This window comes from Rhea pennata, chromosome 27, assembly GCF_028389875.1.
Source record: "Rhea pennata isolate bPtePen1 chromosome 27, bPtePen1.pri, whole genome shotgun sequence".
Classification (NCBI taxonomy): domain Eukaryota; kingdom Metazoa; phylum Chordata; class Aves; order Rheiformes; family Rheidae; genus Rhea; species Rhea pennata.
In genome coordinates, this window is record NC_084689.1 from 6,340,196 (window position 1) to 6,365,107 (window position 24,912).

Below are 24,912 nucleotides of genomic sequence, written 5' to 3' on the forward strand. Positions count from 1 at the left end.
CAGCCGCCAGCCCGGAGCCTGGCGCCGGCCCCGGGCTCCACGCGCCAGCTGCCCGCGCTGCCCGCCGGCGCTGGAGGCAGGCGCGCCAGGACACAGCGGGCATCCTGCCCTCCAGCGAGCTGCGCCCGTGGAGTCGACCAAGCTGGGGGCCGAGAGAGGCCCTCAGGCGAGGGCCTTGCGGCTGGCATGGGGCCGGTGAGAGCCCTTGGGTTTGGCCCCTGCTCTAACTCCCACCACTGCCCTGAAGCCCTGCCCCGACCCCAACGCTGCTGCTCGTTCGCAACCCAAGCCCCTGCCCTAACACCCAGCCCCATGCCCTTACCGCCCAGCCAGAGCCCAAGTCGAGCGCCCCTTAGCCTGCCTCTCACCCCAGCCCTCACCTGAGCCCTCAGCCCAGTTCCCAGCCGTGTGGTGCTCGCCCGGAGCCCTCGCCTGGACCCAAGAAGGCAACCCATGCCCAGCTGCTTGCCCGCAACGCTGAGCAGAGCTCTGACCCCTCCCTCAAGCCTCCCCCGATCCCAAACCCCGAAAAGGCAAGCAGCAACCCACAGGCCATGGCCAAAACACTAGGCCCTAACCAGAACCCCAAAGTCCAACCTGAAACACTAACCCTCTCCTGGTTTCCTCTGGACCGAGTAAAGCATGCGCGCTGTAGCACTCCATGTTCTGAGTTAATGGCAGTGTTCAAGGGAAGGCAATTTCTTCCAGGTTATGCCTGATAAAGCATGCTTTCCTGTACGGTCACATTAGGCACGAGGTTCGTGCTCCAGAAGGCCTTTTGCCCACATCCTACTGACAGAGTTCACAGACATGGTGACTTTTTTGCTCTGTTTCACAGCCCAGCTGTGAAATGCAGTCTTCAGGTCTGAGCAGGGAGGCACGTGGAGGCAGGAGGAGGCTCCCTGCAGAGCTGCTTTCCAGTAGGTCAGCCCCCAGCTTGAGGGAGGGAGTTGCCTTTCCTGCCTCCTAAGCACTTGGACTACATCCCCAGCCGAGTGACGGTCTCCATTATCGAGCTCCCAGGAAACACCTGGTCCACCCTCACAGCGTGCCCCACGCAGTAACAGCTCGACCTTGCCAGAACTGTGAGCGTTAGCACGACCAGCTTTGTGCAAGCCGAAGCTAGCACCACGTGCTTAGAAGAAGAAGGGCTGTGTGTCTCTGAGGGCCGTTCGCTCTCCTCAGAGCTCCATCCAATTAAAGCAGAGCCTTCCCACCAGTAATCTGTTAACATCTCTCTTCTGGAGAGATGGCAGATTATGCTCCCCACTGCCACAAATACGAGGGGGCTAACAGGTTCAGCTGGCACACTTAGAAGCAGGCATTTGTCCATAGTCTCCGAAGCTCGTAGTAAGACTTCACACAATGTGCCTTTGCGCCTTTAAACAGCCTCCTTCCTCTTTTCTTCCTCTTCCTCGTCTTCTGTTAGGAAGGAAATGCTGGCTGGCTCCGGAAGCATTGCTTTGCCCTTCCAGGTGCAGACCCTTCCCTCAGAGCAGCTCAGAGAGACAAGGTTGAGCTGGAGTACCGTTTGCGGTAATGATAGGAACCACCCAATGCCGTCTGAAAAGACCGTCCCAAGCAAGCCGCTTTGGCCACACGCCTGTGCGCATAGCCCAGAGGTTGCCAAAGAAATTGAGCAAAGCATCCCCCACTAGGCACTTGTCAATCAGCTGCTTTCACTAGTTCAGTGAAGACTCTCTTATGCTTTAATCCTGCAGCACTAAGTTTGCTCACGGCGCGCAAAGGGAGAGAGCAGCCCTGTTGCTGGGAAGCCTTCTGGAGAGAGCAGGTCAAAGCATGCTCGCAACGATGAGGACACACGCTATGACGAATGCGTACGAGCGTCAGGTTTCTCTGCTAATTCCTGGAGACAGGTGAGCTTGTGCAGAGGCTCCCAGAACGACTTAGAAGCTTTCTGGAGTGCTGGTGTCTTTCTTCACAGAGGCTTGCTCGTAAGGGCCACTGAAGGGCTGTGTTTCTCTGGTAGCAGTAGTGCAAAATCCACCGATTGCTTTCCCTCCAGACCTGGAGAGAATTCCTTGAAAAGGACCCCGTTGTGCTCTAGAAGCCTTTGGGACAGCGTGACGGACGGCCGAAGAGGGGGAAAGACCATTTGCAGCAACGTGGGCCTGGCGGCCCAAACTGCCCCACAGCTGCGGTGACAGCAGCGTGCCTTTTTTTCTTAGCAGGCTTATTCTGCCCGGGGAGGGAGCACGGTCCCCACCCCCGCCACGAGCCGGGCAGCGCAGCGGCCGCCGGCTGCGGACGGTGCCCGGTGGCCCCGGGCGCCGGCTGAGCGCGTCTCTGCCGGGGCCGCGGGGCCGAAAGGGGGCAGGGCCATGCTGCCCCGACACACGCCCGTCACAGACACACTGCGGTCCGATTGGTTGCACCACAGCAGGGCCGTCCCACTGGGCTGGCGGGCGCCTGCTCATTGGCTGAGGTGCCCCCGTCACAATGGCCCGCAGGGCTGGGGTCGCTCTGCGGCAGAGAGGGCGGCGGCGCAGCAGCTCCTCGCGCGCTCTCTGCCCCGGCGCTTGCAGTCGCGCTGGCCCAAGCGAAGGCGGGCTGAGCGAGCCTGCTGGATCGCTGGGCTCATTCCTCTTCCAGCTGGAGCTGCGTGTGGTGAAAATGGAGTCCCACTCTGCAAGCTGGGGTCCGGTACCACCTGCAGGATCTGGCCTAGAAAGCAGCTACTGCTGTGAGTAAAGACCTCAAGAGTAAAGGTTAATTTTGTGCCTGGCCAAAGGCACCGCAAGTGGCTACTGTTGCAAGGCTTTACGGGTTGACAAGCTGCGGGGGATGCTGGAGAGTTTTCTGGGAATCCATCGACTCCCTCCGCTGTGCGCGACAGTTGACGACAGCATTGCCTAGCAAAAGACCTGCTGCTCAGAGGGTTGCTGGCTTATCTGGGGGTCTTGGCTGTTCCCTTTGTTAGCGTGTAATTGAAGGCCTGAGGTGAAGGGTTAAGGTTAGGATGAGGAAAAGGAACAGAATAGGAAAAGGAACGAAGGCCGGCAGTCTCTTTTGCAATCTCGTTTCCTTGCAGTCATTACGGATGGAATCGCTCCGCCACAAAGGATGCTTTTCCCACCCGAGAAGATTTCTGTGGCTTGGCGGCAAAGGCAAAGTGTTGGAGCTGGACTCCACAACCTGGGCAACACGTGTTTCCTCAACTCTGTTCTGCAGTGTTTGACCTACACTCCCCCTCTGGCCAATTACATGCTTTCCGGGGAACACAGCCAGTCGTGTGAGTACTTGTGAACATGTTCCTTGTGACCCCCTGGACAGCTCTGCAGGTGAAAGAAGAAGAATGACTATGTGAAGCAAACTCTGAGCTGTCCTGTTTTCCCTGTAGGCGCTGGCTTTTACTAGCGCAGGATATCCTGAGCTATCCCAGTCAGGACAGCTGATGGAGTGCTTGTGTTCAGTTAATGGCCTGTGGTCACACGTCGTGCAGGGGGGTGGTGGTTCTTTGGTCCCTGAGGTGAACGAATGATCGAGGGCATTGGGAAGTAAGGCACTTGATGAATCGTTGGCCTCTGGCTTTCTGGCTGGTAGGAAGATGACAACATTTTGGAGAAGGGCATCCCACGTGTTCAGTGTTCCTTCACAGCCAGCTTTCCGTCCTGCACGAGCACTGTGAGAACTGACAGAGTTGCTGTTGAACCGTGAGAAGAGTAAGACTCCCAAAGAGCACCGTGAAAGCCGTATGAGCTAGTCTGGCTCTTCCTGTGCAGCTGCCTGCAAAAGAGGGCCTGGCAGTGGTCGTTCCGGGGTTTGCTCAGGAAATGGGTGCTAGTACAGACTTGCTGGTTAATGCTTATGCCCACAGGCTGGGCTGTTGGCGCCTTTGGAGACGAGAGCGTGGAATGGAGAGCAGAGACCGCACTTAGAACTTTGGGGTTGTTGTTGCTCAAGGTTTTCCACAGGTACGTCGGTACCTTTCCCTCGACTGAGGTGCTTTCTTCCTTGTCTCTGGACAGGTCGTGCGCAAGGCTTCTGCATGCTGTGCACAATGGAGACGCACGTTAACCAGGTCCTGTTCTGCTCTGCCAATGCCATCGAGCCTACGGCTGTCTTCAGTGACCTTAGACGTAAGTCATTTCAGACGGCATTCTTTGTAGCAAGGTGTGAATTTCCAGCGGGTTATGTCACGGGTGCCAAGGGTTTGGCGAATGGAATGTTTTCAGGAAGAGTGCTTTGAGAAAAGCAGCGTTTCTGTCCTGTCCCTTCTTCTGAGATAAGCATTGTACTCTTTGTATTTCTTAGGGATAGGGGAGCACTTCTGTTTTGGCAGACAGGAAGATGCTCATGAATTCTTACGTTACACCGTGGCTGCTATGCAGACAGCTTGTTTGAGCGGAAGCACCGAGTAAGCAGAACCCGGTTAACCTTTAAGTGTTCTCTAGCGCTGCTGGCACCTTTGTTTCCTACCCTACGTGAAAACCTTTGTCCGGGGTTTTTGTAGAAGAGACGAGCTCTTTAAACAAAGAGCTGAGTCTCTGCCTCAGCTCTTCTGAGTGCTGCTGCTCATTTGTTTCCAGCTTGGACAGCTCGTCGCAAGCCACCACGGTCATTCACCAAATATTTGGAGGGTTTCTACGATCCAGAGGTACGTTTTGAAACTGATACTGTCGTACGTTTTGAAACTGATACTGTCCTTAGAACTGGCCTGTGCCTTTGTGCCCGTTTGTCACAAAGAGCTTGCAGTGTGACTGAAGTAGCGGGTCCCAGCAATGTAAACGAGCAAAGTGAGTCTCCTTGGCAGTTGGTGAGGTGCTTCTGTTTGAATTGCAGTGACGTGCTTGAGCTGCCAAGCAGTTTCGGACTCCTATGAGGCGTTCCTTGATATCCCTTTGGAGATAACGGTGAGAGGTTTTAGAAGTGTGGCAGAAGGGGCGGTGGAAGGCGCCGAGCTTTTGGGGTTTGTTCTTGCTTTCTGTGGCTTTCTAAGCTCCACGGAGTTCCCTTAGGAATGCCCGCTGTTCACGGCAAAAGGGCTTGGTGGTGGTGGTGGCTGGGAAGCGGCTTGGACTCGGTCCTGCTCTGGAAGCCCCGTGAATGGTCTCCGTGTACGTGTGGGGTGTGGGGTTTAAGCTGGAGAGAGAGCAATGAGCATCTCTCCTACACTTGTGATTGGCATTTGTTTTGCTTTTGTTGTTTGTGCAAAGGCAAACCACAGGTTACGTAGTTGTGTGCTGCCACAGGCAGGTCGCTCTTTGTGTCAAAGTACAATCATTTTCAAACAAGGTCGGTGTTCAGCACGCTCCACTCCTGCCTCCTGCTTTCAGAGTGTTTGCTGCTTCGCAGTAGGTGTGCCACGTGTGAAGGAGGGAGGCCCTCCGGCCAAAGCGTAGTCGCAGGTTTGGATTTGAGTGTGCGGGAGCTGAGGTGTCCTACTTTCTTCCTCATCCAGGCAGCCTCCTCGGTCTCTGGAGCGCTGGAAGAATTTGTGAGACCTGAACTGCTGGATGGTGAGAATTGCTACAAATGCAGCAAGTAAGGTTCCTCCTCCCGCCATTGGAGTGGGAGCTACTGGCTGAACGTGCTGTCCGTCTCAGAGCAGAAGCTGTCCTTGGACTTAATTGAGAAAGACAAAGGAGAGCACGAGAGGCAGCTTTAGCTTTTTCATGTTTTTTGTAGCTTTCAGTGTTGTTTTCCCTGGCGGTGGTCAGCCTTGCTAACTGTGAAGCTGCGCACGGACCTATCCCGACGGCCAGGAGTTAAAAGCCGTGTCCTCTGTGTAGCAGTGAGCTCAAGCAGGAAGGAGCTGCGCAGAGGGATTTGGGGTGGGAGGCGACAACAGCTTCCAGAAGGTCCTGGTGTTCCCTGTGGAAGGCAGCTGGGGGCCTAGGTGACTCTCAGCTGGCTGCCTGATAATGAAAGTGAGCAAGCTCTGCTGGCTCGCTAGCAGGACAGCTTGCGCAGTTGTTGAATGGCAAAAACTGCAGCCAGGCATTCTGTGGATGGGTTTGGAACTCTCTGCCTTGTATTTTGACCTCAGAATTGGGAAGGAGGCTATGTCAGAGAGCATTACCATGTATGTCCTGCCTTTGAGCGAGCCACGGAGCAAATTTAGCGGTTGGTTTCCAAGGATTTCAGACGGCTCAGTCTCTTTTCAGGTGACTGTTGGCATCTTGTATTTGTGATGCTGAGAACTGATCCGACTGGGAAGCGCTTTGCCGTTCCTGGTCCGGAGGACTGAGGCTCCCTTTCTCCAGCTCTCTTTCACTGTTGGCATTCCAGCAGAAAGAGGGGAGCCAGGCCCCGAGTTGGAAACAGCCACTTCTGCCTACCAGGCAACAGCAGCCTTGCGTTGCCTTCGGGAACTGCGCTCTGGCGAGAGAGTTACGCTCCTGCTGCCTTTTGAGTTGCTGGCGAGGCTTACTTTTGGGCGCAGCAAAGCTGGGTGCTCAGGCATTTGTTTGGCTACCAGAAGACAACGTTCCCAATGTGTATCGAGCTGCCCTCGTCCATCCTAGTAGGTTTGCTGCACGAGCACGGCTGAAATGCAGTGTGTGTCTTGAAGAGAAGAAGCACCACCTTAGACAAGGAAACGTCATTCTGCTCGGATGAGCGTGGAAAGCTGTTTGAGCTTTGGCGTGAGGGGGGAGGTGTGAAGATGCCTTGAAACAATTGCCTGTGCTTGCTTTGAAGGTGTGAGAAGACGGTTGCTGCGTCCAAGAGGTTTACAGTTCATCGCTCTTCCAACGTTCTCACCATAGCCCTGAAAAGATTTGCCGATTTCACTGGTGGGAAGATTAGCAAGGTATCTGTGCAGCTGTAATAATGTTTTCTTGGGAAGGGCGATTTCCCAAGGCAGAACACTGCTTTAAAGGTGGTTAATGTCTGCCGACTGTAACTGTAGTGACGGAAGATGTTGAGGAAAAATCAGCCCAAGAAGCAGGTCTTCCTCTTTCTCCTTCCGGCAGCAGCAAAGTTCCCATGTGACGATGAGCGTTTGCCCTGCTCTTGAAGAGCTGGTTTTGCCCTGAGCAGCTAGTTCTCTGCAACTGAAAGGACCGAATGTTGTGCCAGGGAAGACCGATTTCTGAGGAACCCAACAACGTCTGTCTAAACTCGCAGCCCATGTTCTTAGAGGTGCTTTTCTCCGGCTCTTCCGTCAAGTGTTCCCAGATGAGTTTAGAATGCCCTTGCTCTGTCTTCAGGACGTGAACTATCCAGAGTATTTGGACCTTCGAGCGTACATGTCTGAGTCAGCTGGAGAGCCAGTCCGCTACGCCTTGTACGCCGTGCTGGTGCACAGAGGTGCCAGCGGTCGTGCAGGGCACTATTTCTGCTTCGTCAAGGTAAGCATCAACTTCATTTCTTGCGGGGTAAAATCTGTGCTGGTGAAGAGAAACTTGCCGCAGCATGTTGCTGGCAACCACTGTTGTTAAGGGGAAAGGGCTCGCCGCATGTCTGCTTTGACGAGTCTTGGTGTATCCTTTGTCCGGGAGTGTGCTGTCTGGGATTTCCCGCAGAAAGCACGCAGTTGCTGTAAAGGCATCGGTGCCTTTGTTTGCAGGCCAGTAATGGACTATGGTATGAGATGAATGATGCCTCGGTAGTCCTTTGCGACATCAACACCGTTCTCAGTCAGCAGGCGTATTTACTTTTTTATATCAGGTAAGAGCAAGTATTCAAAGGGGTTCAGGGTAATTTTGCGCTACTGAAACTTCTTGTCCTCTGACGTGTTTTTCTTTCTGTCCTGGGAGGAAAGGACTGTTGGTAGAAATCAGTTCTGTCCAGCGTGCTATTCCCCGTGCCGTGTGTTGTCCTTCATTGCTTGGCCTTCACCTGCTGCACTTGCGTAACTTGTTACGTAGGTGCTCTCGGGAGCTGTCCAACGCCAGCAAGGAGAAATTGAGGCCGGAGGTGGTGTAAGGATGAGTCCCCTGCAAGGGACAGCCGTGGTAGCAAGACCAGCATCTAATGTTCAGCTTGTAGTCTTGGTTACGTTTTCAGTAGGACGGATCAGCTGCTGCAGGAAAGTGATAGGATGCGATTCAGCCCAAGAGGAGGCTGACAGACCACGTCTCAGCTGCGATCTCTGTTGTTTCCCAAGGTGCTGTGAGGAGACACTTGGAGAAGGCACTTCTTACGCACCTGTGCCATCCCCTGCCCCTTCGTTCCTTGGTCAGCAGGAGGCTAATAATAAGCAGGCCGGATTTCTGGGACCACAGCATCCTCCTCATATGATGAAGGTAAATGTGGGTGAAGAGAGAGAAGGAGAAAGGCATCAAATTGATAGTGGGATTATTCTCTCTCTTCTGTCCTCCCTCCCTCCCTTCCTTCCTCCCTTCCTCCCTTCTTCATTCCCATCCTCCCTTCCTTCTTTTCTCCTTATTTTTTTTAGGGGGGTGGGTGGTGGTCACGTCTGCATTGTATTTTCCCTCCCACACTGCAGCTTTCTTCACAGCTCTCCTGCTGCAGCCAGAATCACTCAAACAGTGCCTAATGCTAAATCGTGTGTCAGCCCCGCTGCTTGTTTTCTTGCAGCTCCGCTTCCTGAAGCACTGCGAGACATTGCAAGTAGAGCCCAGGCCTGTGCAAATCATGAAAAAAAGGGAAGATTGCTTGGTTTATTTGTAGTGCTGTCACTTCAGCTGAGCCAGCAAAACCAGAATGGCTTCTTCCAGAGTGCTGGCACAATTATGCTAGGGTTTTCAGGGAAAGTGTGAGGGGTGTGAGGTGGGGGAATGGAGGCACAAACATACGCACATATATGTAAAGGGAGAGAGAGAGAGAGACAGAGAGACATTTGGGAAGAGCTTTGATCCGTGTTCAGCTGTCTGGAAGGGCTTCCAAAAATGATGCTGTTTTACTTCCAATATCCAAAAACCAAAAGTAGGGATGAGAAATACTTGCCGGCCTTGCACGTAGAGTTAAAGCAGAGTGTTTTTTGTGTGTAAGGCTCCTGAGGCAACCTGTAGGACTACTGGGGGAGTAGGAGGGGATTGTGTTTGGGGCTTTGCAAAGCTGTGTGTTTGCATATGGCCATCTTACAGTCTCCTCTGTTGCAATACAGAGCTCAGGTCATTTAGAGAGAAAGCGAGCCCTGAAAGAGGATGCAGATAGCGCTGGTGTCCCAGAAACGGTCAGTCATTCTCTCAAGAGGAGGTGCTCTCAGAGGCTGCGCCAAAACAGGCAAAACTGCCACCAGCAGCAGTATCGCAACGGCAGTTGGCGCACAGCTTCCCGTCGTGAGAGGAGCTGCTGGGGCAAGGGCAGAAGCTCCGCCCAATGTCCTCGTTACAGACCCCAAAGCAGAGGACAAACAGAGCCAGACAGGTCACAGGAGCATTCTTGCAAAAGCAAGAGGCTCCCCGAGTCGTCACTCTCCAGAGGGCAGGATGGGCATCGCTTCAGCAGGCACCGAGCAGACTGGCACCGCTGTCCAGTGCAGGAGCAGCAGCCTGGAAAATGTTCTCATCAAAGACGAGCACCTCCAGCTGTGTCAGTTCCTGTGGGTTTTGAGGGCCCTACCTGGAAGACAGGAAAGCCAGGAAGCAGAAAAAGAGGCCATCCGCGTGCAGAAGGGAGCGACATCAAAACGGAAGGGAAACGGCGAAGGGTGGAGAAAAGAGATTTCAGCAGTGCGCTCCTCGTTCTTCTCTGGCTGATCCTCTGGTGCTCCCAGTTGGCTTTGAAGAACTCTGAGTAGTGCAGAGTCTCTCTGGAGATCACGTAGGTGGGTTGATCAAGTGAAGCTAGGGGAGCTGTGTTAGACCTTAGAATCACGTCTGCACACGGTTCTTGATAAGGCTACAAGAATGCTTGTTCTCATGCATGAAATCTATGACTGCAGAATCATAGATTTGTCATATGCACAGAGGATAACTAGACACCCGGAGCTTTTACAAAGAGTGGTGTAGAAAACTAAAAGGCATAAAATGCCGAACCCCAAAGGTTTCATATGAGGCATAGAACAAGGCAAGAACTAGCCTTGCTTACTGGTTTGTGTGCCAGCCAGGACCTAATGTCCACTCGACCTCTGAGGGTGTCCGTGTCTTAGGAAGGCAGACGTTCAGAAATGACCACAGAGCAGCTGCAAATCACCGCCTGCAGCAGACCTGCTAAAATGCAGTCCCTTAGAGGCATCAAGCAGCACCTCTCTGTTGTCTGTCCTTGCCTCTTTCCTTCCGACAGTATGATCTGGATTTCTCTGTGCTCCATGTTGACAGCGGCAAGCATAAGGAGAAGAAGAAAAAGAGGAGACCCATGAAGAAGCTGAAAAGCTTCTTGGAATGCTCAGATCCTCGTTTGCAGAAGTGCCCGTGGGAGGAGAAGGAAGAAGCCCATCCTCCAGGCTGCTCTCTATGGGAGCAGTAGAGGAACAGTGGCAGTGAAGAGCTCCACGGGGACGGGCAGCCTTCCCGTGCAGCTGGCAGCCAGAAATAGAGCTCCATCGCATCCCGCAGGGAGCTGCAAGGTAAGGGGCCAGAGGAAGTGTGCGGGATTCTTTTTTATTCGAGCAGAGCATATTCTTTTAAATGCTTTCTAAATGCTTGCGTGAGGAAGGCTGTGCGGTATGCCCTGGCTTCCAAATACTCTGCCTTAATTAAAAGAAAGACGCGAGGTTAGCTGCTATGCTTGTTTGTTTCCAGTTTTGAGTGGCTACTAGGACAGAAGGCAAAAGCACCACCAAATGTCACGTCCCTAAGGTCTACGATGTGCCAGGAAAGCAGGTAGCCAGGTCCTGCTTTCTGCACAGTACCCGCGTCTTAGCAGGCAACTGAAATACAGTGGCTCTGCCAGGAAGGCTTTTGGAAGCCTCCCCCTCAAGGTGGGTGCAGGCCCGGAGTCCCAGCGCACGTCAAGCTGTGGGCAGGCTCAGGTCTTTGCTCTCTAGAAAGCAAACCGCTGAGCAGATGGGTTTGTGCTGAATGTCATGCCAGGGAGTGAGCCCGCTTCCTTTTGTCGTTCAGATGCAGAGCTTGCGGCCAGCAGCCTTGAAGACTCTGACTAAGCTTACCATCAAGGGCACAGCTTACCATCAGCCCCAACAGGTAGCCATTCTCCAAACAACGCTAACCAATCCAAGCTTGAAAATTGTTCAAACACTAGAACAAGAAAAGTACTGTCAAAACCAAACCCAGTGCTTGGTGGTCCTTCAGCCTTCTGTACGGAATTGCAGCAAGAGAAGAAGGCTTTTTTTTCACAGTTCTTTTCCCGTAGGCGTCCTTTTATAGCAGGTGCCAGTAATGCCGACGGGTGGTGGAGATTCCGCTGGCGCACAGTGCCTGGCAGTAGCCAAGGTCCGAATGGGGTGCAGCGGGAGCGCCCAGCGGGAGTGCAGGAAGCAAGGGGCTGTGCTGGTCGGGCAGGTGGAGCGTCAGCAGAGCTGATGAGCAGCTGCTAGTGCTTGCCTGGGACTGGGTGGGTGTGTGGAAGCGAGGCTAAGGGGAACTGATGATGCCTGGCAATTGTGTAAGGTAAAGGGAAATCCCAGGAGGCCCCTGTGGAGAATGAGGGGGTGTTTTGGGGTGCACGGCCACACACACGCGGCTGGTCCTGACAAGACAGCCATGTGCGTCCATTGCAGCTGTTCCAGTTAGATTCCCGGGGGCCAAACGTCCAGTGTGGCAAGCCAGCACAAACACACACACACACACACACACAGACACACACACACCCAAACACTCTTCAGCAGCAAGCAGTTTATTAGTAAATACTTACAAACAGACCGACCTGATGGTAATCTCGAGAAGGACCACTCCCATGCTTGTCCCGATCGTCTGCATGGTGAGAGAGAGAGTCGTCAGGCACAATCTTTTTGGGCGTCCCCGAGGAGGCAACGTGGTCCTCTGTTGTGTAGCAGCCTCCCTCTCCTTTGGAAAAATTCCGGTATTTCTGATGATTCGCGGTAGGCGGCAGTCCCGGCACCTGGGGCCAACAAGTGCAGGGAGCCTAGCCCAACTCCGGCCCGGTTGCATAACCGGGCTATGATACTGCGCAGGTGTGCAGACTTATTCCGGGGGCCACATTGACTCTGGGGGTCGCTATTTCATTACTCTTCAACTTCTGACCTTCAGGTTGACTGCTTCTCATGGTTATTTTGTGGCTGGAAGCCACAGAATTTATATGTAACCAACTGCTGTTCTTTCTCACAGATTTCCAAGACCTTGTTAGTTATTTGTATTCCGCTTAACACAACAGTACTGTTGTAGACACCCAAAAGTTACAACACGGACATTCTCACCAAGTATCAGGTAGTACGGATACAAAAGTTACAACACGGACAGTTCCCACCAAGGATCATGTAGTAGGGATACAGCAGCCAAGGCAGAGGTGCCAGCGCCAGCAACGTGGGGAAGGGCTGCAGCCAAGCAGGGCGCAGCGGGGCCACAGGGGCCCTGCCACGGCCTGGCGCAGGGGTGCGGAGCAGGCGGGCCGTGCCAGGGCCAGCACTGGGCAGTGGAGCCGGGCGGCACCGTGTGCGGCCCTGGAGCAGGCAGCCGTGCCGGGGCCCTGGATGTCATCTGGATGTCATCTCCAGGCATATGGAGGAAAAGAAGGTGATGAGGAGTAGTCAGCATGGATTCACCAAGGGGAACTCCTGCTTAACCAATCTGACAGCCCTCTATGATGGAATGACTGGCTGGGTAGAGGAGGGGAGAGCAGTGGACAGTACGTACCTTGACTTCAGCCAGGCTTTTGACACTGTCTCCCATAACATCCTCCTAGGTAAGCCCGCAGGATGTGTGGGTTAGACGAGTGGACAGTGAGGTGGATTGAGAGCTGGCTGAATGGCAGAGCTCAGAGGGTCGTCATCAGTGGCGCGGAGTCTAGCTGGAGGCCTGTGGCTAGTGGAGTCCCCCAGGGCTCAGGACTGGGTCCCGTGCTGGTCAGCTTCTTCATCCAAGACCTGGATGAAGGGACAGAGTGCCTGCTCTGCAAGTTTGCCGATGACACCAAGCTGGGAGCAGTGGCTGATACACCTGAGGGCTGTGCTGCCGTTCAGAGAGACCTGGAGAGGCCGCAGAGCTGGGCGGAGAGGAACCTCAGGAGGTTCAACAAAGGCATGTGCACGGTCCTGCACCTAGGGAGAAATAACCCCAGGCACCAGCACAGGCTGGGGGCTGACCTGCTCGAAAGCAGCTCTGCAGGGAAGGACCTGCGAATGCTGGTGGACGACAAGCTGACCACGAGGTAGCAACGTGCCCTTGTGGCCAGGAAGGCCAATGGTATCCTGGGGTGCCTTAGGAAGAGTGTTGCCAGCACGTTGAGGGAGGTGATCGTGCCCCTCTGCTCAGCCCTGCTGAGGCCTCATCTCGACTACTGCGTCCAGGTCTGGGCTCCCCAGTACAACAGAGACGTGGAGCTACTGCAGAGAGCATCCAGCATAGGGCTACGAGGATGGTCGGGGGCTGGAGCATCTGCCCCCTGAGGAACGGCTGCGAGAGCTGCCCCTGTTGAGCCTGGAGAAGAGACGACTGAGAGGGGATCTTACCAACGTCTCTAAGTACCTGAAGGGAGGGTGTCAAGGGGACGGGGACAAACTCTTTTCAGTTGTGCCATGTGACAGGACAAGACGCAATGGGCACAAACCGAAGCACCGGAAGGTCCGCCTGAACGTGAGGAGGAATTTCTTCCCCGTGAGAGTGACAGAGCGCTGCAACAGGTTGCCCAGAGAAGTTGTGGAGTCTCCTTCTCTGGAGCCATTCAAAGCCTGCCTGGATGCAGCCCTGTCTAACATGCTCCAGGGGACGCGGCTTGAGCAGGGGCGTTGGTCTCAATGATCTCCAGAGGTCCCTTCCCACCCCACCGATTCCGCGGTTCTGCGACCGCTCGGCCCGGGCGCGGGCCTAGCCAGGCCCGCCCGAGGCCCCGGAGGCTGCGGCGGGGCGGGGCAGCAGCGCCAGCGAAGGTCACTGGGCACGCCGCGCGTCGCTCACGGCGCTCCCCGCCCCTCCCGCGCCCCGATTGGCTCTCTGCCCCCACCTGGCCTGCCGCTCAGCCAGCCAGCCAGCGCGGAGGTGGGCGGGGCCCGGCAGCAGCCCGCGGGCTGGGCAGCCTGGCGGGGCGGCGCGGCACTTGCTCGCCGCCGCCCTCTCAGCGGCAGCCGCCAGCCCGGAGCCTGGCGCCGGCCCCGGGCTCCACGCGCCAGCTGCCCGCGCTGCCCGCCGGCGCTGGAGGCAGGCGCGCCAGGACACAGCGGGCATCCTGCCCTCCAGCGAGCTGCGCCCGTGGAGTCGACCAAGCTGGGGGCCGAGAGAGGCCCTCAGGCGAGGGCCTTGCGGCTGGCATGGGGCCGGTGAGAGCCCTTGGGTTTGGCCCCTGCTCTAACTCCCACCACTGCCCTGAAGCCCTGCCCCGACCCCAACGCTGCTGCTCGTTCGCAACCCAAGCCCCTGCCCTAACACCCAGCCCCATGCCCTTACCGCCCAGCCAGAGCCCAAGTCGAGCGCCCCTTAGCCTGCCTCTCACCCCAGCCCTCACCTGAGCCCTCAGCCCAGTTCCCAGCCGTGTGGTGCTCGCCCGGAGCCCTCGCCTGGACCCAAGAAGGCAGCCCATGCCCAGCTGCTTGCCCGCAACGCTGAGCAGAGCTCTGACCCCTCCCTCAAGCCTCCCCCGATCCCAAACCCCGAAAAGGCAAGCAGCAACCCACAGGCCATGGCCAAAACACTAGGCCCTAACCAGAACCCCAAAGTCCAACCTGAAACACTAACCCTCTCCTGGTTTCCTCTGGACCGAGTAAAGCACGCGCGCTGTAGCACTCCGTGTTTCGAGTTAATGGCAGTGTTCAAGGGAAGGCAATTTCTTCCAGGTTATGCCTGATAAAGCATGCTTTCCTGTACGGTCACATTAGGCACGAGGTTCGTGCTCCAGAAGGCCTTTTGCCCACATCCTACTGACAGAGTTCACAGACATGGTGACTTTTTTGCTCTGTTTCACAGCCCAGCTGTGAAATGCAGTCTTCAGGTCTGAGCAGGGAGGCACGTGGAGGCAGGAGGAGGCTCCCTGCAGAGCTGCTTTCCAGTAGGTCAGCCCCCAGCTTGAGGGAGGGAGTTGCCTTTCCTGCCTCCTAAGCACTTGGACTACATCCCCAGCCGAGTGACGGTCTCCATTATCGAGCTCCCAGGAAACACCTGGTCCACCCTCACAGCGTGCCCCACGCAGTAACAGCTCGACCTTGCCAGAACTGTGAGCGTTAGCACGACCAGCTTTGTGCAAGCCGAAGCTAGCACCACGTGCTTAGAAGAAGAAGGGCTGTGTGTCTCTGAGGGCCGTTCGCTCTCCTCAGAGCTCCATCCAATTAAAGCAGAGCCTTCCCACCAGTAATCTGTTAACATCTCTCTTCTGGAGAGATGGCAGATTATGCTCCCCACTGCCACAAATACGAGGGGGCTAACAGGTTCAGCTGGCACACTTAGAAGCAGGCATTTGTCCATAGTCTCCGAAGCTCGTAGTAAGACTTCACACAATGTGCCTTTGCGCCTTTAAACAGCCTCCTTCCTCTTTTCTTCCTCTTCCTCGTCTTCTGTTAGGAAGGAAATGCTGGCTGGCTCCGGAAGCATTGCTTTGCCCTTCCAGGTGCAGACCCTTCCCTCAGAGCAGCTCAGAGAGACAAGGTTGAGCTGGAGTACCGTTTGCGGTAATGATAGGAACCACCCAATGCCGTCTGAAAAGACCGTCCCAAGCAAGCCGCTTTGGCCACACGCCTGTGCGCATAGCCCAGAGGTTGCCAAAGAAATTGAGCAAAGCATCCCCCACTAGGCACTTGTCAATCAGCTGCTTTCACTAGTTCAGTGAAGACTCTCTTATGCTTTAATCCTGCAGCACTAAGTTTGCTCACGGCGCGCAAAGGGAGAGAGCAGCCCTGTTGCTGGGAAGCCTTCTGGAGAGAGCAGGTCAAAGCATGCTCGCAACGATGAGGACACACGCTATGACGAATGCGTACGAGCGTCAGGTTTCTCTGCTAATTCCTGGAGACAGGTGAGCTTGTGCAGAGGCTCCCAGAACGACTTAGAAGCTTTCTGGAGTGCTGGTGTCTTTCTTCACAGAGGCTTGCTCGTAAGGGCCACTGAAGGGCTGTGTTTCTCTGGTAGCAGTAGTGCAAAATCCACCGATTGCTTTCCCTCCGGACCTGGAGAGAATTCCTTGAAAAGGACCCCGTTGTGCTCTAGAAGCCTTTGGGACAGCGTGACGGACGGCCGAAGAGGGGGAAAGACCATTTGCAGCAACGTGGGCCTGGCGGCCCAAACTGCCCCACAGCTGCGGTGACAGCAGCGTGCCTTTTTTTCTTAGCAGGCTTATTCTGCCCGGGGAGGGAGCACGGTCCCCACCCCCGCCACGAGCCGGGCAGCGCAGCGGCCGCCGGCTGCGGACGGTGCCCGGTGGCCCCGGGCGCCGGCTGAGCGCGTCTCTGCCGGGGCCGCGGGGCCGAAAGGGGGCAGGGCCATGCTGCCCCGACACACGCCCGTCACAGACACACTGCGGTCCGATTGGTTGCACCACAGCAGGGCCGTCCCACTGGGCTGGCGGGCGCCTGCTCATTGGCTGAGGTGCCCCCGTCACAATGGCCCGCAGGGCTGGGGTCGCTCTGCGGCAGAGAGGGCGGCGGCGCAGCAGCTCCTCGCGCGCTCTCTGCCCCGGCGCTTGCAGTCGCGCTGGCCCAAGCGAAGGCGGGCTGAGCGAGCCTGCTGGATCGCTGGGCTCATTCCTCTTCCAGCTGGAGCTGCGTGTGGTGAAAATGGAGTCCCACTCTGCAAGCTGGGGTCCGGTACCACCTGCAGGATCTGGCCTAGAAAGCAGCTACTGCTGTGAGTAAAGACCTCAAGAGTAAAGGTTAATTTTGTGCCTGGCCAAAGGCACCGCAAGTGGCTAGTGTTGCAAGGCTTTACGGGTTGACAAGCTGTGGGGGATGCTGGAGAGTTTTCTGGGAATCCATCGACTCCCTCCGCTGTGCGCGACAGTTGACGACAGCATTGCCTAGCAAAAGACCTGCTGCTCAGAGGGTTGCTGGCTTATCTGGGGGTCTTGGCTGTTCCCTTTGTTAGCGTGCAATTGGAGGCCTGAGGTGAAGGGTTAAGGTTAGGATGAGGAAAAGGAACAGAATAGGAAAAGGAACGAAGGCCGGCAGTCTCTTTTGCAATCTCGTTTCCTTGCAGTCATTACGGATGGAATCGCTCCGCCACAAAGGATGCTTTTCCCACCCGAGAAGATTTCTGTGGCTTGGCGGCAAAGGCAAAGTGTTGGAGCTGGACTCCACAACCTGGGCAACACGTGTTTCCTCAACTCTGTTCTGCAGTGTTTGACCTACACTCCCCCTCTGGCCAATTACATGCTTTCCGGGGAACACAGCCAGTCGTGTGAGTACTTGTGAACATGTTCCTTGTGACCCCCTGGACAGCTCTGCAGGTGAAAGAAGAAGAATGACTATGTGAAGCAAACTCTGAGCTGTCCTGTTTTCCCTGTAGGCGCTGGCTTTTACTAGCGCAGGATATCCTGAGCTATCCCAGTCAGGACAGCTGATGGAGTGCTTGTGTTCAGTTAATGGCCTGTGGTCACACGTCGTGCAGGGGGGTGGTGGTTCTTTGGTCCCTGAGGTGAACGAATGATCGAGGGCATTGGGAAGTAAGGCACTTGATGAATCGTTGGCCTCTGGCTTTCTGGCTGGTAGGAAGATGACAACATTTTGGAGAAGGGCATCCCACGTGTTCAGTGTTCCTTCACAGCCAGCTTTCCGTCCTGCACGAGCACTGTGAGAACTGACAGAGTTGCTGTTGAACCGTGAGAAGAGTAAGACTCCCAAAGAGCACCGTGAAAGCCGTATGAGCTAGTCTGGCTCTTCCTGTGCAGCTGCCTGCAAAAGAGGGCCTGGCAGTGGTCGTTCCGGGGTTTGCTCAGGAAATGGGTGCTAGTACAGACTTGCTGGTTAATGCTTATGCCCACAGGCTGGGCTGTTGGCGCCTTTGGAGACGAGAGCGTGGAATGGAGAGCAGAGACCGCACTTAGAACTTTGGGGTTGTTGTTGCTCAAGGTTTTCCACAGGTACGTCGGTACCTTTCCCTCGACTGAGGTGCTTTCTTCCTTGTCTCTGGACAGGTCGTGCGCAAGGCTTCTGCATGCTGTGCACAATGGAGACGCACGTTAACCAGGTCCTGTTCTGCTCTGCCAATGCCATCGAGCCTACGGCTGTCTTCAGTGACCTTAGACGTAAGTCATTTCAGACGGCATTCTTTGTAGCAAGGTGTGAATTTCCAGCGGGTTATGTCACGGGTGCCAAGGGTTTGGCGAATGGAATGTTTTCAGGAAGAGTGCTTTGAGAAAAGCAGCGTTTCTGTCCTGTCCCTTCTTCTGAGATAAGCATTGTACTCTTTGTATTTCTTAGGGATAGGGGAGCACTTCTGTTTTGGCAGACAGGAAGATGCTCATGAATTCTTACGTTACACCGTGGCTGCTATGCAGACAGCTTGTTTGAGCGGAAGCACCGAGTAAGCAGAACCCGGTTAACCTTTAAGTGTTCTCTAGCGCTGCTGGCACCTTTGTTTCCTACCCTACGTGAAAACCTTTGTCCGGGGTTTTTGTAGAAGAGACGAGCTCTTTAAACAAAGAGCTGAGTCTCTGCCTCAGCTCTTCTGAGTGCTGCTGCTCATTTGTTTCCAGCTTGGACAGCTCGTCGCAAGCCACCACGGTCATTCACCAAATATTTGGAGGGTTTCTACGATCCAGAGGTACGTTTTGAAACTGATACTGTCGTACGTTTTGAAACTGATACTGTCCTTAGAACTGGCCTGTGCCTTTGTGCCCGTTTGTCACAAAGAGCTTGCAGTGTGACTGAAGTAGCGGGTCCCAGCAATGTAAACGAGCAAAGTGAGTCTCCTTGGCAGTTGGTGAGGTGCTTCTGTTTGAATTGCAGTGACGTGCTTGAGCTGCCAAGCAGTTTCGGACTCCTATGAGGCGTTCCTTGATATCCCTTTGGAGATAACGGTGAGAGGTTTTAGAAGTGTGGCAGAAGGGGCGGTGGAAGGCGCCGAGCTTTTGGGGTTTGTTCTTGCTTTCTGTGGCTTTCTAAGCTCCACGGAGTTCCCTTAGGAATGCCCGCTGTTCACGGCAAAAGGGCTTGGTGGTGGTGGTGGCTGGGAAGCGGCTTGGACTCGGTCCTGCTCTGGAAGCCCCGTGAATGGTCTCCGTGTACGTGTGGGGTGTGGGGTTTAAGCTGGAGAGAGAGCAATGAGCATCTCTCCTACACTTGTGATTGGCATTTGTTTTGCTTTTGTTGTTTGTGCAAAGGCAAACCACAGGTTACGTAGTTGTGTGCTGCCACAGGCAGGTCGCTCTTTGTGTCAAAGTACAATCATTTTCAAACAAGGTCGGTGTTCAGCACGCTCCACTCCTGCCTCCTGCTTTCAGAGTGTTTGCTGCTTCGCAGTAGGTGTGCCACGTGTGAAGGAGGGAGGCCCTCCGGCCAAAGCGTAGTCGCAGGTTTGGATTTGAGTGTGCGGGAGCTGAGGTGTCCTACTTTCTTCCTCATCCAGGCAGCCTCCTCGGTCTCTGGAGCGCTGGAAGAATTTGTGAGACCTGAACTGCTGGATGGTGAGAATTGCTACAAATGCAGCAAGTAAGGTTCCTCCTCCCGCCATTGGAGTGGGAGCTACTGGCTGAACGTGCTGTCCGTCTCAGAGCAGAAGCTGTCCTTGGACTTAATTGAGAAAGACAAAGGAGAGCACGAGAGGCAGCTTTAGCTTTTTCATGTTTTTTGTAGCTTTCAGTGTTGTTTTCCCTGGCGGTGGTCAGCCTTGCTAACTGTGAAGCTGCGCACGGACCTATCCCGACGGCCAGGAGTTAAAAGCCGTGTCCTCTGTGTAGCAGTGAGCTCAAGCAGGAAGGAGCTGCGCAGAGGGATTTGGGGTGGGAGGCGACAACAGCTTCCAGAAGGTCCTGGTGTTCCCTGTGGAAGGCAGCTGGGGGCCTAGGTGACTCTCAGCTGGCTGCCTGATAATGAACGTGAGCAAGCTCTGCTGGCTCGCTAGCAGGACAGCTTGCGCAGTTGTTGAATGGCAAAAACTGCAGCCAGGCATTCTGTGGATGGGTTTGGAACTCTCTGCCTTGTATTTTGACCTCAGAATTGGGAAGGAGGCTATGTCAGAGAGCATTACCATGTATGTCCTGCCTTTGAGCGAGCCACGGAGCAAATTTAGCGGTTGGTTTCCAAGGATTTCAGACGGCTCAGTCTCTTTTCAGGTGACTGTTGGCATCTTGTATTTGTGATGCTGAGAACTGATCCGACTGGGAAGCGCTTTGCCGTTCCTGGTCCGGAGGACTGAGGCTCCCTTTCTCCAGCTCTCTTTCACTGTTGGCATTCCAGCAGAAAGAGGGGAGCCAGGCCCCGAGTTGGAAACAGCCACTTCTGCCTACCAGGCAACAGCAGCCTTGCGTTGCCTTCGGGAACTGCGCTCTGGCGAGAGAGTTACGCTCCTGCTGCCTTTTGAGTTGCTGGCGAGGCTTACTTTTGGGCGCAGCAAAGCTGGGTGCTCAGGCATTTGTTTGGCTACCAGAAGACAACGTTCCCAATGTGTATCGAGCTGCCCTCGTCCATCCTAGTAGGTTTGCTGCACGAGCACGGCTGAAATGCAGTGTGTGTCTTGAAGAGAAGAAGCACCACCTTAGACAAGGAAACGTCATTCTGCTCGGATGAGCGTGGAAAGCTGTTTGAGCTTTGGCGTGAGGGGGGAGGTGTGAAGATGCCTTGAAACAATTGCCTGTGCTTGCTTTGAAGGTGTGAGAAGACGGTTGCTGCGTCCAAGAGGTTTACAGTTCATCGCTCTTCCAACGTTCTCACCATAGCCCTGAAAAGATTTGCCGATTTCACTGGTGGGAAGATTAGCAAGGTATCTGTGCAGCTGTAATAATGTTTTCTTGGGAAGGGCGATTTCCCAAGGCAGAACACTGCTTTAAAGGTGGTTAATGTCTGCCGACTGTAACTGTAGTGACGGAAGATGTTGAGGAAAAATCAGCCCAAGAAGCAGGTCTTCCTCTTTCTCCTTCCGGCAGCAGCAAAGTTCCCATGTGACGATGAGCGTTTGCCCTGCTCTTGAAGAGCTGGTTTTGCCCTGAGCAGCTAGTTCTCTGCAACTGAAAGGACCGAATGTTGTGCCAGGGAAGACCGATTTCTGAGGAACCCAACAACGTCTGTCTAAACTCGCAGCCCATGTTCTTAGAGGTGCTTTTCTCCGGCTCTTCCGTCAAGTGTTCCCAGATGAGTTTAGAATGCCCTTGCTCTGTCTTCAGGACGTGAACTATCCAGAGTATTTGGACCTTCGAGCGTACATGTCTGAGTCAGCTGGAGAGCCAGTCCGCTACGCCTTGTACGCCGTGCTGGTGCACAGAGGTGCCAGCGGTCGTGCAGGGCACTATTTCTGCTTCGTCAAGGTAAGCATCAACTTCATTTCTTGCGGGGTAAAATCTGTGCTGGTGAAGAGAAACTTGCCGCAGCATGTTGCTGGCAACCACTGTTGTTAAGGGGAAAGGGCTCGCCGCATGTCTGCTTTGACGAGTCTTGGTGTATCCTTTGTCCGGGAGTGTGCTGTCTGGGATTTCCCGCAGAAAGCACGCAGTTGCTGTAAAGGCATCGGTGCCTTTGTTTGCAGGCCAGTAATGGACTATGGTATGAGATGAATGATGCCTCGGTAGTCCTTTGCGACATCAACACCGTTCTCAGTCAGCAGGCGTATTTACTTTTTTATATCAGGTAAGAGCAAGTATTCAAAGGGGTTCAGGGTAATTTTGCGCTACTGAAACTTCTTGTCCTCTGACGTGTTTTTCTTTCTGTCCTGGGAGGAAAGGACTGTTGGTAGAAATCAGTTCTGTCCAGCGTGCTATTCCCCGTGCCGTGTGTTGTCCTTCATTGCTTGGCCTTCACCTGCTGCACTTGCGTAACTTGTTACGTAGGTGCTCTCGGGAGCTGTCCAACGCCAGCAAGGAGAAATTGAGGCCGGAGGTGGTGTAAGGATGAGTCCCCTGCAAGGGACAGCCGTGGTAGCAAGACCAGCATCTAATGTTCAGCTTGTAGTCTTGGTTACGTTTTCAGTAGGACGGATCAGCTGCTGCAGGAAAGTGATAGGATGCGATTCAGCCCAAGAGGAGGCTGACAGACCACGTCTCAGCTGCGATCTCTGTTGTTTCCCAAGGTGCTGTGAGGAGACACTTGGAGAAGGCACTTCTTACGCACCTGTGCCATCCCCTGCCCCTTCGTTCCTTGGTCAGCAGGAGGCTAATAATAAGCAGGCCGGATTTCTGGGACCACAGCATCCTCCTCATATGATGAAGGTAAATGTGGGTGAAGAGAGAGAAGGAGAAAGGCATCAAATTGATAGTGGGATTATTCTCTCTCTTCTGTCCTCCCTCCCTCCCTTCCTTCCTCCCTTCCTCCCTTCTTCATTCCCATCCTCCCTTCCTTCTTTTCTCCTTATTTTTTTTAGGGGGGTGGGTGGTGGTCACGTCTGCATTGTATTTTCCCTCCCACACTGCAGCTTTCTTCACAGCTCTCCTGCTGCAGCCAGAATCACTCAAACAGTGCCTAATGCTAAATCGTGTGTCAGCCCCGCTGCTTGTTTTCTTGCAGCTCCGCTTCCTGAAGCACTGCGAGACATTGCAAGTAGAGCCCAGGCCTGTGCAAATCATGAAAAAAAGGGAAGATTGCTTGGTTTATTTGTAGTGCTGTCACTTCAGCTGAGCCAGCAAAACCAGAATGGCTTCTTCCAGAGTGCTGGCACAATTATGCTAGGGTTTTCAGGGAAAGTGTGAGGGGTGTGAGGTGGGGGAATGGAGGCACAAACATACGCACATATATGTAAAGGGAGAGAGAGAGAGAGACAGAGAGACATTTGGGAAGAGCTTTGATCCGTGTTCAGCTGTCTGGAAGGGCTTCCAAAAATGATGCTGTTTTACTTCCAATATCCAAAAACCAAAAGTAGGGATGAGAAATACTTGCCGGCCTTGCACGTAGAGTTAAAGCAGAGTGTTTTTTGTGTGTAAGGCTCCTGAGGCAACCTGTAGGACTACTGGGGGAGTAGGAGGGGATTGTGTTTGGGGCTTTGCAAAGCTGTGTGTTTGCATATGGCCATCTTACAGTCTCCTCTGTTGCAATACAGAGCTCAGGTCATTTAGAGAGAAAGCGAGCCCTGAAAGAGGATGCAGATAGCGCTGGTGTCCCAGAAACGGTCAGTCATTCTCTCAAGAGGAGGTGCTCTCAGAGGCTGCGCCAAAACAGGCAAAACTGCCACCAGCAGCAGTATCGCAACGGCAGTTGGCGCACAGCTTCCCGTCGTGAGAGGAGCTGCTGGGGCAAGGGCAGAAGCTCCGCCCAATGTCCTCGTTACAGACCCCAAAGCAGAGGACAAACAGAGCCAGACAGGTCACAGGAGCATTCTTGCAAAAGCAAGAGGCTCCCCGAGTCGTCACTCTCCAGAGGGCAGGATGGGCATCGCTTCAGCAGGCACCGAGCAGACTGGCACCGCTGTCCAGTGCAGGAGCAGCAGCCTGGAAAATGTTCTCATCAAAGACGAGCACCTCCAGCTGTGTCAGTTCCTGTGGGTTTTGAGGGCCCTACCTGGAAGACAGGAAAGCCAGGAAGCAGAAAAAGAGGCCATCCGCGTGCAGAAGGGAGCGACATCAAAACGGAAGGGAAACGGCGAAGGGTGGAGAAAAGAGATTTCAGCAGTGCGCTCCTCGTTCTTCTCTGGCTGATCCTCTGGTGCTCCCAGTTGGCTTTGAAGAACTCTGAGTAGTGCAGAGTCTCTCTGGAGATCACGTAGGTGGGTTGATCAAGTGAAGCTAGGGGAGCTGTGTTAGACCTTAGAATCACGTCTGCACACGGTTCTTGATAAGGCTACAAGAATGCTTGTTCTCATGCATGAAATCTATGACTGCAGAATCATAGATTTGTCATATGCACAGAGGATAACTAGACACCCGGAGCTTTTACAAAGAGTGGTGTAGAAAACTAAAAGGCATAAAATGCCGAACCCCAGAGGTTTCATATGAGGCATAGAACAAGGCAAGAACTAGCCTTGCTTACTGGTTTGTGTGCCAGCCAGGACCTAATGTCCACTCGACCTCTGAGGGTGTCCGTGTCTTAGGAAGGCAGACGTTCAGAAATGACCACAGAGCAGCTGCAAATCACCGCCTGCAGCAGACCTGCTAAAATGCAGTCCCTTAGAGGCATCAAGCAGCACCTCTCTGTTGTCTGTCCTTGCCTCTTTCCTTCCGACAGTATGATCTGGATTTCTCTGTGCTCCATGTTGATAGCGGCAAGCATAAGGAGAAGAAGAAAAAGAGAAGACCCATGAAGAAGCTGAAAAGCTTCTTGGAATGCTCAGATCCTCGTTTGCAGAAGTGCCTGTGGGAGGAGAAGGAAGAAGCCCATCCTCCAGGCGGCTCTCTATGGGAGCAGTAGAGGAACAGTGACAGTGAAGAGCTCCACGGGGACGGGCAGCCTTCCCGTGCAGCTGGCAGCCAGAAATAGAGCTCCATCGCATCCCGCGGGGAGCTGCAAGGTAAGGGGCCAGAGGAAGTGTGCGGGATTCCTTTTTATTCGAGCAGAACATATTCTTTTAAATGCTTTCTAAATGCTTGCATGAGGAAGGCTGTGCGGTATGCCCTGGCTTCCAAATACTCTGCCTTAATTAAAAGAAAGACGCGAGGTTAGCTGCTATGCTTGTTTGTTTCCAGTTTTGAGTGGCTACTAGGACAGAAGGCAAAAGCACCACCAAATGTCACGTCCCTAAGGTCTACGATGTGCCAGGAAAGCAGGTAGCCAGGTCCTGCTTTCTGCACAGTACCCGCGTCTTAGCAGGCAACTGAAATACAGTGGCTCTGCCAGGAAGGCTTTTGGAAGCCTCCCCCTCAAGGTGGGTGCAGGCCCGGAGTCCCAGCGCACGTCAAGCTGTGGGCAGG

General features: G+C 54.3%; 2 protein-coding genes across 2 annotated transcripts; both read left to right on the forward strand.

The window, feature by feature from the left end:
- Positions 1-1,812: 1,812 nt before the first annotated feature.
- LOC134151779 (ubiquitin carboxyl-terminal hydrolase 42-like) lies at positions 1,813-10,341 on the forward strand. The gene is made up of 13 exons (XM_062596606.1): positions 1,813-1,877; positions 2,547-2,704; positions 3,053-3,253; positions 3,990-4,100; positions 4,276-4,378; positions 4,551-4,618; positions 4,804-4,874; positions 5,423-5,505; positions 6,664-6,775; positions 7,176-7,316; positions 7,535-7,635; positions 8,075-8,213; positions 10,159-10,341. The coding sequence occupies exons 1-13, from the start codon at positions 1,813-1,815 to the stop codon at positions 10,339-10,341; spliced, it is 1,536 nt and encodes a 511-aa protein (XP_062452590.1).
- A 5,542-nt stretch (positions 10,342-15,883) lies between these two features.
- Positions 15,884-24,412, forward strand: LOC134151780 (ubiquitin carboxyl-terminal hydrolase 42-like). The gene is made up of 13 exons (XM_062596607.1): positions 15,884-15,948; positions 16,618-16,775; positions 17,124-17,324; positions 18,061-18,171; positions 18,347-18,449; positions 18,622-18,689; positions 18,875-18,945; positions 19,494-19,576; positions 20,735-20,846; positions 21,247-21,387; positions 21,606-21,706; positions 22,146-22,284; positions 24,230-24,412. The coding sequence occupies exons 1-13, from the start codon at positions 15,884-15,886 to the stop codon at positions 24,410-24,412; spliced, it is 1,536 nt and encodes a 511-aa protein (XP_062452591.1).
- Positions 24,413-24,912: the final 500 nt, after the last annotated feature.